At 41.3% G+C, this 14,743-nt stretch overlaps 1 protein-coding gene across 8 annotated transcripts in view; it reads right to left on the bottom strand.

Annotated features, from left to right (window-relative positions):
- Positions 1-14,743, bottom strand: part of LOC116858989 (dynein heavy chain 3, axonemal) — a 155,363-nt gene that overhangs the window by 119,657 nt on the left and 20,963 nt on the right. For 7 of the 8 annotated variants that reach the window (XR_004381058.1, XM_032843952.1, XM_032843948.1 and 4 more), the window contains exons 10-11: positions 10,850-11,003; positions 9,911-10,055 (exon numbers count right to left, since the gene is read on the bottom strand). Coding sequence is in view for 6 of the 8 variants with exons in the window: in XM_032843952.1 (XP_032699843.1) it covers positions 9,911-10,055; positions 10,850-11,003 (299 nt within the window). In the remaining 2 variants the exon portion in view is untranslated. Of the gene's footprint in view, positions 1-9,910; positions 10,056-10,849; positions 11,004-14,743 lie in introns of those variants that run through there. The other variant, XM_032843953.1, reaches the window with a different exon arrangement.

Genomic DNA, 14,743 nt, shown 5'->3' with positions numbered 1-14,743 from the left:
AGGGGTGCCTGGGTGGCTCAGTGGGTTAAGCCGCTGCCTTCGGCTCAGGTCATGATCTCAGAATCCTGGGATCGAGCCCCGCATCGGGCTCTCTACTCAGCAGGGAGCCTGCTTCCTCCTCTCTCTCTGCCTGCCTCTCTGCCTACTTGTGATCTCTCTGTCAAATAAATAAATAAAATCTTTAAAAAAAAAAAAAACTGTAGGAAATCAAAGTTAAAGAGGAAAACTTGAAAAAAGCCAGAGGGAGGGGGAAAAGCACCATAACTTTAGAGGAGCAAAGATAAGCCATTACATCCCCCTTCTCCTCAGAAACCACACAAACAAGAAGAGAGTAGGGGCACCTGGGTGGTCTGCCTTCAGCTCAGGTCATGATCCCAGGGTCCTGGGATCCAGCCCCATGTTGGGCTCCCTGCTCAGTGGGAAGCCTGCTTCTCCCTCTCCCACTCCCCCTGCTCGTGTTCCCTCTCCCACTCTCTCTCTCTCTGTCAAATAAATAAGTAAAATCTTAAAAAAAAAAAAAAAAGAAGAGAGTGGAATGAAATTAAAGTATTGGGAGAAAAAACCCACCAACCTTAAAATTCTCTATCCTGGGAAATTATCCTTCTAAAGTGAAGGAGTAAGAAATACTTTCTCAGACAAACAAACTGAGGGAATTTGTTGCCAGGGGACCTACCTTGCAAGAAATGTTAAAAGAAGTTCTTGAAAGAAGGAAAGGATTTGTCAGAAACTCAGACTTAGGTAAGGAAAGGAACAGCATTAGAGATACTTTAATTTTTCTTATTCTTAGCTGATCTAACAGTAACAGTTTGTTCAAAATAATAATAGCAACAATATATTTGATGATTACAGTTTATATACAGATGAAATAAATACCAAATAAATGACACAACAGATGGAAGGGAGGAATTAGGGATGCTTTACTATTACAAGACATTTTTGAAATAAAGTTATATATAAACCTTAAATAGAGTCCAGCAATCTACTCCTGGGCATTTACCCCACAGGAATGAAAACTTAATGTCAACATGAAAACTCATGTATGAATGTTTACAGCATCTGTATTCATGACAGCCTAAAACTGGAGACAACCCAAATATCCACCAATGGGGCAATGGGTAAAAAAACTGGTATATCCATACGATGGAATACTATCCAGCATAAAAGGGAAGGACTGATCCTTATAACCAATAACTGGGGTGGATTTCTAAGTAGTATGCTCTGTGAAGCAAGCACTGTCAAAAAGTTATACACTATATCATTCCATTTGTATAACAATCTCAAAAAGAGGAAACCATTGTAACAATGAAGAGCCCAACAATGCCAGGCATTCTGGCTGGGGGTAGAGTGTGACTACAAAGTGGGCAGTACAAGGAATTTTACTGAAGTGATGAAACTTCTGCCTTCTGATTGTGGTGAATCTATATATGTGTTAACATTTAGAGAACTGTATACCAAAAATGTCCTTTCTGCTGTGTATGAATTTAAAATTAAAAAATTAAATGCAAAACAATTTTTAATACCATATTGCTTTCTAATAAAAAGACCTGGTAAAGTACAAAACATTTCCCTAAGCACCATAAAAATTTTGTATCTCAAACCAAAAAAAGCAGCATGTTTAAAGGTGACACTCTGCAAGAGCTCCCATTAAAATAAAGAATAAGACGAGGGTGTCCATTAGTACCACTGTTTATTTTGGAAGTGCTAGTCGCCCTGGCTGGCTCAGTCAGTAGAGCATGTGGAAGTGCTAGTCAACACAGAAGAGTGAATAAAAAAAGGGGTATACAGGGGTGCCTGGGTGGCTCAGTGGGTTAAAGCCTCTGCCTTGCGTCAGGTTATGGTCCCAGTGTCCTGGGATCAAGCCCCACATCCGGCTCTCTACTCAGCAGGGAACCTGCCTCCTCCTCTCTCTCTGCCTGCCTCTCTGCCTACTTGTGATCTCTGTCAAATAAATAAATAAAATCTTTAAAAAAAAAAGGGGTATACAAACAAATAAATAAGGTAAAATAATATAATTGCATAGATATGGCTGATTACTTGGGAAAATTAAGAGTGCTAGTGAAGGGGCGCCTGGGTGGCTCAGTGGGTTAAGCCACTGCCTTCAGCTCAGGTCATGATCTCAGGGTCCTGGGATCGAGTCCCGCGTCGGGCTCTCTGCTCAGCGGGGAGATTGCTTCCCTTCCTCTCTCTCTGCCTGCCTCTCTGCCTACTTGTGATCTCTGTCTGTCAAATAAATAAATAAAATCTTAAAAGATTAAAAAAAAAAGAGTGCTAGTGAAGAGGGCATGTATTGCATGGAGTGCTGGGTGTGGTGCATAAGCAATGAGTCTTGGAACACTGAAAAAATAAAATAAATAATAAAAAGAAATAATACAAAAAAGGCATTAGTGCAAGTGAAAATTTTTTAAAAGAAAAAGAAAAAGAAAATTGAAATATCAAATCAGCAAAAAATAAATAAATAAAAATAAATTGGCAAAAACCGTTTTCAAAGCTATGACTCCCAGGTTTGTTAAGGGTGTCAAGAATGGGTACTCTTAGGTACTGCTAGAAGGGCAATAAATTAAAACATAACTTTTCTAGAAGATAGTTAATAACAACAAAAAGTTTTTAAAATCCTGATTAATTTTCATCCCATGATCTTTGATCTAGCCATTTCACTTTTCAGGAATTTACCCTAAGAAAATGATCATAATTGTACCCATTACACTGGTGACAAAGATGTTCACCACAGTTGTGCTTATTATAACACTTTAGTGGTGGAAAAAACTTCAGGCTCAGCTTTACAGGTCTCAAGAGTTGGTCTCTGCTCATATACACTCTCCCCAGGAGCCATCATTCATGGCCTTTAATTGTAATCTACACTCAATTATTCCCCAATATAAGTTTCCCCCCAAACATATAACTTAACTTCAGGCCGATATCCTCATATTCCCATTGGGTGTTTGCAGACACCTTGAACTTGGTATATTCAAGCTGATGGGTCTTTTTTCCTAACAAATTTGTCACTTCTCTTATTCATTGATGGCAATATCCACCAAATTACCTGGGCCAATAATCTGAAAGTCATCCTAGGTTCTTCCTTTTCCCTCCCTGACACCTGCCCCATATCAGATCAGTCATTAAATCCTGTTGACTCTACCCCTCCCTCCCCCTGCCCCCGCTGCCTCCAACCTGCCCTTCTTTCTAGCCTCCGGGATCTAAAGAAAAAAGGAGTAGTTTACAGATGGATGTCTCTGGCACACTGGTCCTTCTTGCAACAGCACAGTGATGGAAATGCTATCTTATTATTCCCCCCTCTCTACAATCCATGGTCCTGGGCGGCTTCCTCTTTTGTTATACCCTGGCAACAGGTCTGGCTCTTCAATCCCCACTTTCCATCATTATCACATCAGAAAAATTTGACTGTGTGGTTGCATTAAACCAGACTATAAGAATATGATAAAAGAGAGGAGTCAAGATGGCGGAGAAGTAGCAGGCTGAGACTACTTCAGGTAGCGGGAGATCAGCTAGATAGCTTATCTAAAGATTGCAAACACCTACAAATCCAACGGGAGATCGAAGAGAAGAACAACAGCAATTCTAGAAACAGAAAATCAACCACTTTCTGAAAGGTAGGACTGGCGGAGAAGTGAATCCAAAGCGACGGGAAGATAGACCGCGGGGGGAGGGCCGGCTCCCGGCAAGCGGCGGAGCAACGGAGCAGAAAATCAGGACTTTTAAAAGTCTGTTCCGCTGAGGGACATCGCTCCAGAGGCTTAACCGGGGTGAAGCCCACGTGGGGTCAGCGTGGCCCCAGGTCCCGCAGGGTCACAGAAGGATTGGGGGTGGCTGAGTGTCACAGAGCTCGCAGGTATTAGAACGGGGAAGCCGGCTACAGAGACGGAGCCGAGGAGTGAGCTCACAGCTCGGGGTTACCTTGAACCGGTCGCAGGCTGGGTGAGCTCGGAGCGCGGCCGGAGGCCAGGGTGACGGAAGTAATTGGGTGCTGTTCTCTGAGGGTGCACTGAGGAGTGGGGTCCCAGGCTCTCGGCTCCTCCGGGCCAGAGACTGGGAGGCCGCCATCTTCATTCCCGTCCTCTGGAACTCTACGGAAAGCGCTCAGGGAACAAAAGCTCCCGAAAGCAAACCCGAGCGGATTACTCAGCCCGGCCCCTGGTAAGGGCGGTGCAACTCCACCTGGGGCAAAGACACTTGAGAATCACTACACCAGGCCCCTCCCCCAGAAGATCAACAAGAAATCCAGCCAGGACCAAGTTCACCCACCAAGGAGTGCAGTTTCAATACCTAGGAGAGCAGTGGAATTCCAGAGGAGGAGAAAGCAAAGCACGGAACTCATGGCTTTTTCCCCATGATTCTTTAGCCTTGCAGTTAATTTAATTTTTTTTTCTTTTTCAATTTTTTTTCTCTTCTTCTGCCAAATTTTTTTAACTTTTACCCTTTTCTTTTTTAACGTTTTTTAGTTAGTTTATCTAATATATATATTTTTTTCTTTTTTATATTTTTTCTTTATTCGTTTTCTTTTTTTTAATTGTTTCTTCTTCTTTTTTTATTTTTTTTCTTTTCTTTCTGAACCTCTTTTTATCCCCTTTCTCCCCCCTCACGATTTGGGATCTCTTCTGATTTGGCTAAAGCATATTTTCCTGGGGTTGTTGCCACCCTTTTAGTATTTTACTTGTTCCTTCATATACTCTTATCTGGACAAAATGACAAGGCGGAAAAATTCACCACAAAAAAAAGAACAAGAGGCAGTACCAAAGGCTAGGGACCTAATCAATACAGACATTGGTAATATGTCAGATCTAGACTTCAGAATGACGATTCTCAAGGTTCTAGCCGGGCTCGAAAAAAGCATGGAAGATATTAGAGAAACCCTCTTGGGAGATATAAAAGCCCTTTCTGGAGAAATAAAAGAACTAAAATCTAACCAAGTTGAAATAAAAAAAGCTATTAATGAGGTGCAATCAAAAATGGAGGCTCTCACTACTAGGATAAATGAGGCAGAAGAAAGAATTAGCGATATAGAAGACCAAATGACAGAGAATAAAGAAGCTGAGCAAAAGAGGGACAAACAGCTACTGGACCACGAGGGCAGAATTTGAGAGATAAGTGACACCATAAGACGAAACAACATTAGAATAATTGGGATTCCAGAAGAAGAAGAAAGAGAGAGGGGAGCAGAAGGTATATTGGAGAGAATTATTGGAGAGAATTTCCCCAATATGGCAAAGGGAACAAACATCAAAATCCAGGAGGTTCAGAGAACCCCCCTCAAAATCAATAAGAATAGGTCCACACCCCGTCACCTAATAGTCAAATTTACAAGTCTTAGTGAAAAGAGAAAATCCTGAAAGCAGCCTGGGAAAAGAAGTCTGTAACATACAATGGTAAAAATATTAGATTGGCAGCAGACTTATCCACAGAAACCTGGCAGGCCAGAAAGAGCTGGCATGATATATTCAGAGCACTAAATGAGAAAAGTATGCAGCCAAGAAAACTATATCCAGCTAGGCTATCATTGAAAATAGAAGGAGAGATTAAAAGCTTCCAGGACACACAAAAACTGAAAGAATTTGCAAACACCAAACCAACTCTACAGGAAATATTGAAAGGGGTCCTCTAAGCAAAGAGAGACACTAAAAGTAGTAGATCATAAAGGAACAGAGACAATATACAGTAAGAGTCAGCTTACAGGCAATACAATGGCACTAAATTCATATCTCTCAATAGTTACCCTGAATGTCAATGGGCTAAATGCCCCAATCAAAAGACACAGGGTATCAGAATGGATAAAAAAGCAAAACCCATCTATATGTTGCCTACATGAAACTCATTTTAAACCCGAGGACACCTCCAGATTTAAAGTGAGGGGGTGGAAAAGAATTTACCATGCTAATGGACATCAGAAGAAAGCAGGAGTGGCAATCCTTATGTCAGATCAATTAGATTTTAAGCCAAAGACTATAATAAGAGATGAGGAAGGACACTATATCATACTCAAAGGATCTGTCCAACAAGAAGATCTAACAATTGTAAATATCTATGCCCCTAACGTGGGAGCAGCCAACTATATAAACCAATTAATAACAAAATCAAAGAAACACATTGACAATAATACAATAATAGTAGGGGACTTTAACACTCCCCTCACTGAAATGGACAGATCATCCAAGCAAAAGATCAACAAGGAAATAAAGGCCTTAAATGACACACTGGACCAGATGGACATCACAGATATATTCAGAACATTCCATCCCAAAGCAACAGAATACACATTCTTCTCTAGTGCACATGGAACATTCTCCAGAATAGATCACATCCTCGGTCCTAAATCAGGTCTCAACCGGTATCAAAAGATTGGGACCATTCCCTGCATATTTTCAGACCACAATGCTCTGAAGCTAGAACTCAATCACAAGAGGAAATTTGGAAGGAACTCAAATACATGGAGGCTAAAGAGCATCCTTCTAAAGAATGAATGGGTCAACCAGGAAATTAAAGAAGAATTGAAAAAATTCATGGAAACAAATGATAATGAAAACACAACGGTTCAAAATCTGTGGGACACAACAAAGGCAGTCCTGAGAGGAAAATATATAGCGGTACAAGCCTTTCTCAAGAAACAAGAAAGGTCTCAGGTACACAACCTAACCCTACACCTAAAAGAGCTAGAGAAAGAACAGGAAAGAAACCCTCAGTCCAGCAGGAGAAGAGAAATCATAAAGATCAGAGCAGAAATCAATGAAATAGAAACCAAAAAAACAATAGAACAAATCAACGAAACTAGGAGCTGGTTCTTTGAAAGAATTAATAAGATTGATAAACCCCTGGCCAGACTTATCAAAAAGAAGAGAAAGGACCCAAATAAATAAAATCATGAATGAAAGAGGAGAGATCACAACTAACACCAAAGAAATACAATTATAAGAACATACTATGAGCAACTCTACGCCAACAAATTTGACAATCTGGGAGAAATGGATGCATTCCTAGAGACATATAAACTACCACAACTGAACCAGGAAGAAATAGAAAGCCTGAACAGACCCATAACCAGTAAGGAGATTGAAACAGTCATCAAAAATCTCCAAACAAACAAAAGCCCAGGGCCAGACGGCTTCCTGGGGAAATTCTACCAAACATTTAAAGAAGAACTAATTCCTATTCTCCTGAAACTGTTCCAAAAATAGAAATGGAAGGAAAACTTCCAAACTCATTTTATGAGGCCAGCATCATCTTGATCCCAAAACCAGACAAGGATCCCATCAAAAAAGAGAATTACAGACCAATATCCTTGATGAACACAGATGCAAAAATTCTCACCAAAATACTAGTCAATAGGATCCAACAGTACATTAAAAGGATTATTCACCACGACCAAGTGGGTTTATTCCAGGGCTGCAAGGTTGGTTCAATATCCGCAAATCAATCAATGTGATACAACACATTAATAAAAGAAAGAACAAGAACCATATGATACTCTCCATAGATGCTGAAAAAGCATTTGACAAAGTACAGCATCCCTTCCTGATCAAAACTCTTCCAAGTGTAGGGATAGAGGACACATACCTCAATATTATCAAAGCCGTCTCTGAAAAACCCACCGTAAATATCATTCTCAATGGAGAAAAACTGAAAGCTTTTCCGCTAAGGTCAGGAACACGGCAGGGATGTCCGTTATCACCACTGCTATTCAACATAGTACTAGAAGTCCTAGCCTCAGCAATCAGACAACAAAAGGAAATTAAAGGCATCCAAAGCGGCAAAGAAGAAGTCAAACTATCACTCTTTGCAGATGATATGATACTATATGTGGAAAACCCCAAAGACTCCACTCCAAAACTGCTAGAACTTGTACAGGAATTCAGTAAAGTGTCAGGATATAAAATCAATGCACAGAAATCAGTTACATTTCTCTACACCAACGACAAGACAGAAGAAAGAGAAATTAAGGAGTCAATCCCATTTACAGTTGCACCCAAAACTACAAGATACCTAGGAATAAACCTAACCAAAGAGGCTAAGAATCTATACACAGAAAACTATAAAGTACTCATGAAAGAAATTGAGGAAGACACAAAGAAATGGAAAAATGTTCCATGCTCCTGGATTGGAAGAATAAATATTGTGAAAATGCCTATGCTACCTAAAGCAATCTACACATTTAATGCAATTCCTATCAAAGTACCATCCATTTTTTTCAAAGAAAAGGAACAAATAATCCTAAAATTTATATGGAACCAGAAAAGACCTCGAATAGCCAAAGGAATATTGAAAAAGAAAGCCAAAGTTGGTGGCATCACAATTCCGGACTTCAAGCTCTATTACAAAGCTGTCATCATCAAGACAGCATGGTACTGGCACAAAAACAAACACATAGATCAAAGGAACAGAATAGAGAGCCTAGAAATAGACCCTCAACTCTATGGTCAACTAATCTTCGACAAAGCAGGAAAGAATGTCCAATGGAAAAAAGACAGCCCCTTCAATAAATGGTGTTGGGAAAATTGGACAGCCACATGCAGAAAAGTGAAATTGGACCACTTCCTTACACCACACACGAAAATAGACTCAAAATGGATGAAGGACCTCAATGTGAGAAAGGAATCCATCAAAATCCTTGAGGAGAACACAGGCAGCAACCTCTTCGACCTCAGCCGCAGCAACATCTTCCTAGGAACATGGCCAAAGGCGAGGGAAGCAAGGGCAAAAATGAACTATTGGGATTTTATCAAGATCAAAAGCTTTTGCACAGCAAAGGAAACAGTTAACAAAACCAAAAGACAACTGACAGAATGGGAGAAGATATTTGCAAACGACATATCAGATAAAGGGCTAGTGTCCAAAATCTATAAAGAACTTAGCAAACTCAACACCCAAAGAACAAATAATCCAATCAAGAAATGGGCAGAAGACATGAACAGACATTTCTGCAAAGAAGACATCCAGATGGCCAATAGACACATGAAAAAGTGTTCCATATCACTCGGCATCAGGGAAATACAAATCAAAACCACAATGAGATATCACCTCACGCTAGTCAGAATGGCTAAAATTAACAAGTCAGGAAATGACAGATGCTGGCGAGGATGCAGAGAAAGGGGACCCCTCCTACACTGTTGGTGGGAATTCAAGCTGGTGCAACCACTCTGGAAAACAGCATGGAAGTTCCTCAAAATGTTGAAAATAGAGCTACCCTATGACCCAGCAATTGCACTACTGGGTACTTACCCTAAAGATACAAACGTAGTGATCCGAAGGGGCACGTGCACCCGAATGTTTATAGCAGCAATGTCTACAATAGCCAAACTATGGAAAGAACCTAGATGTCCATCAACAGATGAATGGATAAAGAAGATGTGGTATATATACACAATGGAATACTATGCAGCCATCAAAAGAAATGAAATCTTGCCATTTGTGACGACGTGGATGGAACTAGAGGGTATCATGCTTAGCGAAATAAGTCAATCGGAGAAAGACAACTATCATATGATCTCCCTGATATGAGGGAGAGGAGATGCAACATGGGGGGTTGGGGGGGTAGGAGAAGAGTAAATGAAACAAGATGGGATTGGGAGGGAGACAAACCATAAGGGACTCTTAATCTCACAAAACAAACTGAGGGTTGATGGGGGAAGGGGGGTTGGGGGGTGGGGTTATGGACATTGGGGAGGGTATGTGCTAAGGTGAGTGCTGTGAAGTGTGTAAACCTGGCGATTCACAGACCTGTACCCCTGGGGATAAAAATGTATCATATGTTTATAAAAAATAAAATTAAATTAAAAAAAAGAATATGATTAAAAAAAATCTAGCTTAAATCTGTAGTCTAAACCCTAATCTAGAACTGGCTGGGTTGGACCCATTGCCCCAGCAGTCACCATATCCCAGTAGACTGAGCCCGAGCGTACCATACCGTTCATCCACTCCTCTGACTTGATGCTAAACTCGTATGTCGTCAGCCATAGCTGCTCATAAGGCACTTTGTTGCTGATCAAGGCTTGCAGGAGAGGGAAGGTACTCTTCTCCTTTTCCAACAGTTCTTCCTCCTTATTGATCAACTGCAGGGCAAAAGGGTTGGTCTTTATTGGGTGGGTGGCTTTCTGAACCCTAGAAGCCCCCATGGCAAAATCCTCAGTGCTTTGAAAACCAAGTTGAGGAAGATGGTCATTCATTTGGAGCACAAGAGAGGAAAACAAGACATGGACTCAAGTCAGAGAGTCCCTCTGCTACCTCTGAGGGCTGTGATTGCTAAGATCTAGCAGGATGAAGGTCTAGGATAATTTTCTACTTTCTTGCTCCATCATCTTTAATCCTCCTCTACCATATCCATATCCATTTTTGCAATTTTCATATATGTACTTTAGCTGTTTAAATGATGCTGCCTCTTCTTATATTGACTTGCCTCGAAGATAAGAACTTTAATGGTTAAAGAACTTACTAGTTGACCTTCAGGACAATTTACTCAGCTTCTCCAAGCCTTAGTTCTCTTATTTTAAACAGGGATAAATGGGGGCAATAACACTACCTACCCCAAAGGTTTGTTAGGGGTATTTAGGGGTATATCACACAAGAGGCCCTTTGTACATTGCTGAGCACATAATAAATACTCAGTGTATGTGAGCAATTATTCTATTGTCATTTCTTCTTTGCGTACCCAATGACTAATAAAAAAGCTGGTATAATGTAGGGTTGTAGGAAAACGTAGTTGAAAGCACCAATGAAAGAACTGGTCAATTCACCCATCAACACTATCCACCTGACAGGTGATGTTAGGAAAACACAAAATCAAGAAGCAGAACCAACAGGGCAGGACAGTCATAAGTCTCCAACTCGAGATCCCAAGACCCCAAACCTCAAATTCCATCAGGGCTTGATCTAGGTTCTTTGAAAGCTCGCTAAGCTTTTCAACATTGTTCTTCATTTCTTCTGTGCTCATCACTTCACGTTTCCTAAACCCATCCAGTTCCTTGTTGTAGCTTTCAAGTTTCACCTCAAATTCTGAGCACCTAAAAGCAAAGGACAGACCAATCATATTTGGACTTTCCACTTTTGATATTCAAAATATCAGCAATTGCTCACCCATATTCAAGCCTGGGGAGAATCTGATCTTCTGATCTTCTATATATCATATAGACTAATATATATATTACTTAAAATCCTACTTCCCAGAGATGTCTGCTGTGACCCTATTGATAATTAAACATTTCCTCATATTTACCTGTATGGGTAAATATATATGTGTGTATATATATGAAATCTATATAATACTTATCCTATACAAAATGTATATATACACATGCTATTCAGTCATCCATTAGGTATTTATTATTAAGGGCTTGATACATTCCAAGGACTGGTCTAGGCATCAGGGATACATTTGTGATATATGTTATTAAGCTCTCTATCTTCATGGAGCTTGTATTTTAGTGTGGGGAGACCTAGATAAGAAACACATGGATTAATGGATGGGTAGGTGTGTGGATGGATGGATGGATGCATTTATACATAGATAAAGATAAAATGGGATATTCCTGATAAGCATAAAGGCTCTGAAGAAAATAAAACAGGGCAGAGGGCCTAGTGGAAGGAAACAGAGGGCTACTTTAGCTAGAATGATCAGGGAAGAAATTTTAGCAACAAAGCAAGTTGCACAATTACTTCTCCCTTTTTCTAACAGAGGAGAATATATTACATAGTGTTAAGTTGTAATTGCTTAGCACATAGTAGTTTCTAAAGTACTTTCATGTCCATAATGTATACATATGTATATATTTCATACAACAGTACAGTCATCAGTAAATAGGGGGCACTCAGGTTGAGTAAATGAGTTGTATTTGTGGGACTACCTGGATTCTAAGGGAGGATAAATTAGGGATTTAAAAATGGTAGGCCAGGGGCGCCTGGGTGGCTCAGTGGGTTAATGCCTCTGCCTTCGGCTCAGGTCATGATCTCAGGGTCCTGAGATCGAGCCCCACATCGGGCTCTCTGCTCGGCGGAGAGCCTGCTTCCCCCCTCTCTCTCTGCCTGCCTCTGCCTACTTGTGATTTCTGTCTGTCAAATAAATAAAAATAAATCTTTAAAAAAAAATGGTAGGCCAGAATTCTAGCATGAAATGGAATTCACTCCAATGTTCAAAGAGAGAGTCGTTTTGTTTTTTTTTAAGATTATTTATTTATTTATTTATTTATTTGCCAGAGAGAGAGAGAGAGAGAGAGAGAGAGAATGAGAGCAAGCACAGGCAGGCAGAGTGGCAGCAGAGGCAGAAGCAGGCTCCCCGCCAAGCAAGGAGCCCGATGTGGGACTCGATCCCAGGACGTTGGGATCATGACCTGAGCCGAAGGCAGCCGCTTAACTCACTGAGCCACCCAGGCGTCCCCAAAGAGAGTTTTTAATGAAGGGACTACCTACACAGGTAAGATATGGGTAGCCTCAGAAGGAAGCTATCATGACCCATAGGGCCAAGAGAACAGTGGGAACTGAAACCACGGAGAAGCAAGAATTGTCATCCAGGAGGGATGAAGCTCCTACCTGAGCACCAGGGCCAAAGAGGAAAGGAGAGGGGAAAAGGTGATCACTGTCCAAACTCCTGAGGGCTCTCCACTGGGAGAACCCTGCCTGGATCCAACAGTCAAGGGAGCCAGTGGCTTGGGGGTGTTGGTCAACCAGGAACTGTGTAGATAGAGGAGGAAGAGGTGCAAGAAGGAATTGGGTGTGGTGTGGTGGAGGACAGCAAGTCGAGAATAGTGTTGAAGCCAAAAATTAATGTGGGCTTGTGAAATAGGTCAAGTTTCTTAGAGAGGGAATGGGGTTGGTTTCACAGAAGATGAATGAATAAATGAATACTTCTCAGCCCCCCTCACATGCCATTCTCAGGATTAATGCAAAAATGATGGATGTGAGGTTTAAATGTTCACCAAAGAGAAGGCTGAGCCCAGGGCTTTGGGTTATTCTTGGAGCTCCTCCAGTGCTGAATGAATCTGCTGTGGAGAGCCTAGGAATAAGCTGGGCCATCAGTGAGAGTCACCCCTCCAAGAGGGGATGGCCAGTACCCTTCTCCTCTCATCGTAAGTGCCAGTACTCATTTCTCCCAAGGCCTCTCCTCACTCTTCTGAACTTTAACAGCACTTACTGCCTCTAAGCAGTCTTGCAGCACTGTTCCAAAAGTATGCTTGCAAGGTCGTGGTTTAGAAGTGAAGCATTTTTTTTCTCCCCAAAGAAGTTATTACCCAAAGGATGAAGGAAGTAGACAGATTTTGAATGCCTACCAGGTGCTGGGTACCACTCAGGCACAATCTCAGGTCATCTCATTTCGTCCTTCTGCACAGTAATAACCTCTTATGGGAAATTGGAAGGGGAGGTGAACCATGAGAGACTATGGACTCTGAAAAACAATCTGAGGGTTTTGAAGGGGGGGGGTGGGAGGTTGTGGGAACCAGGTGGTGGGTATTGGAGAGGGCACGGATTGCATGGAGCACTGTGTGTGGTGCAAAAACAATGAATACTGTTACGCTGAAAATAAATTAAAAATTTAAGAAAAAAAAAGAAAAAAGAAAAAAAAATAATAACCTCTTATATAATGAGATGATTTGAGATGGGCTCTGTTATCCCATTTTCTGGATGAGGATACGGAAGCTCAAAAAGATGAAGAAAAACTTGTTCCTGTTCATCTAACCTACAGATCGGTTCCATGGTGGGGGCTCTTTATAAGGGGACATGGGGTAAATGGGAATGCTATACTTTCTTAATTTTCCTGTGAATTTAAAACTGTCCCAAGAAATGAACTCTATTAATTAAAAAATATCAGTAGCATCCATTTGGCCTAAAGTTCTGGGTAGAGAGAGAGAGAAGAAGGCTGCTGGAAGAAAAAAAATTGTGTGCACGCAATTGTACACACACATTTTTGTTGTTGTTACTGTTTTTTCTGGGTGGCAGACCTAGGCCATATTCTGAAGGTGGTGAATAAAGAGTTTTCTCCTTCAGCCCAAACTCCAATTCTGTGTAGAAATCCTGCTTTTATCCATCCTGGCTTTTATCTACTCTTTTCCTTTCTTGTGAGTATTTGCTGGGATTATAGGACCTAAAGCTGGGTGGGTCGGGGGTTGGCGGGGGGGTGGGGGGAGTGTTCTCATGTTTGAAGGGGATAGTAATGGGACTGACTCCACAGTCATAAACCAAGTGTCACAAGCTGGGACGGCCAGGTGTGCATGTGTGTCTTCCCCACCCACATGGTACTTGGCCCTCTTCACTTGAACATTGTTTGATTTTTCAGTAGGTCTGTCTTTTCTCTGCCACTGGACTGAAATCTTTATTTAGCAGCCAAACACACTTACATGTCCAGAATATAGCACAGCACGTAGTAAAAATCCATAATAAATACTGGTTGTATTGACAAATAATGGATGAATAAATGATACGGCCACATGAGCACTGAACAAAACCAGCTGTCAAACAGACCATTGCTCAGCCTCCTACCACGCCTGTATTATCCTCATCTTGCTGTCTCCCAGATCTGCGGTCTGCAGTGTAAGGCTGATGATTTTGCTATTATTATTGCGAAGCCATTATTCTGTGCCACTATTTTTGTCTTTTTCTCCCTGCACCGCCAAATTCCGGTTGTTCAAGGCAGGGAGGGAAGGCACTGGCAGGGTCACTATAGTGAAGCAGGCTTAAAGAGAACATCTCTCAGTGGGAAACAAAAGGAAATTCCCTCTTCACCAGTTGTCTTCAGCCTTCACCCACGCCTTGC

This window comes from Lontra canadensis, unplaced genomic scaffold (genome assembly GCF_010015895.1).
Source record: "Lontra canadensis isolate GAN:19392208 unplaced genomic scaffold, GSC_riverotter_1.0 scaffold146, whole genome shotgun sequence".
NCBI lineage: Eukaryota > Metazoa > Chordata > Mammalia > Carnivora > Mustelidae > Lontra > Lontra canadensis.
This window is presented reverse-complemented; position numbering and strand designations above follow the sequence as displayed.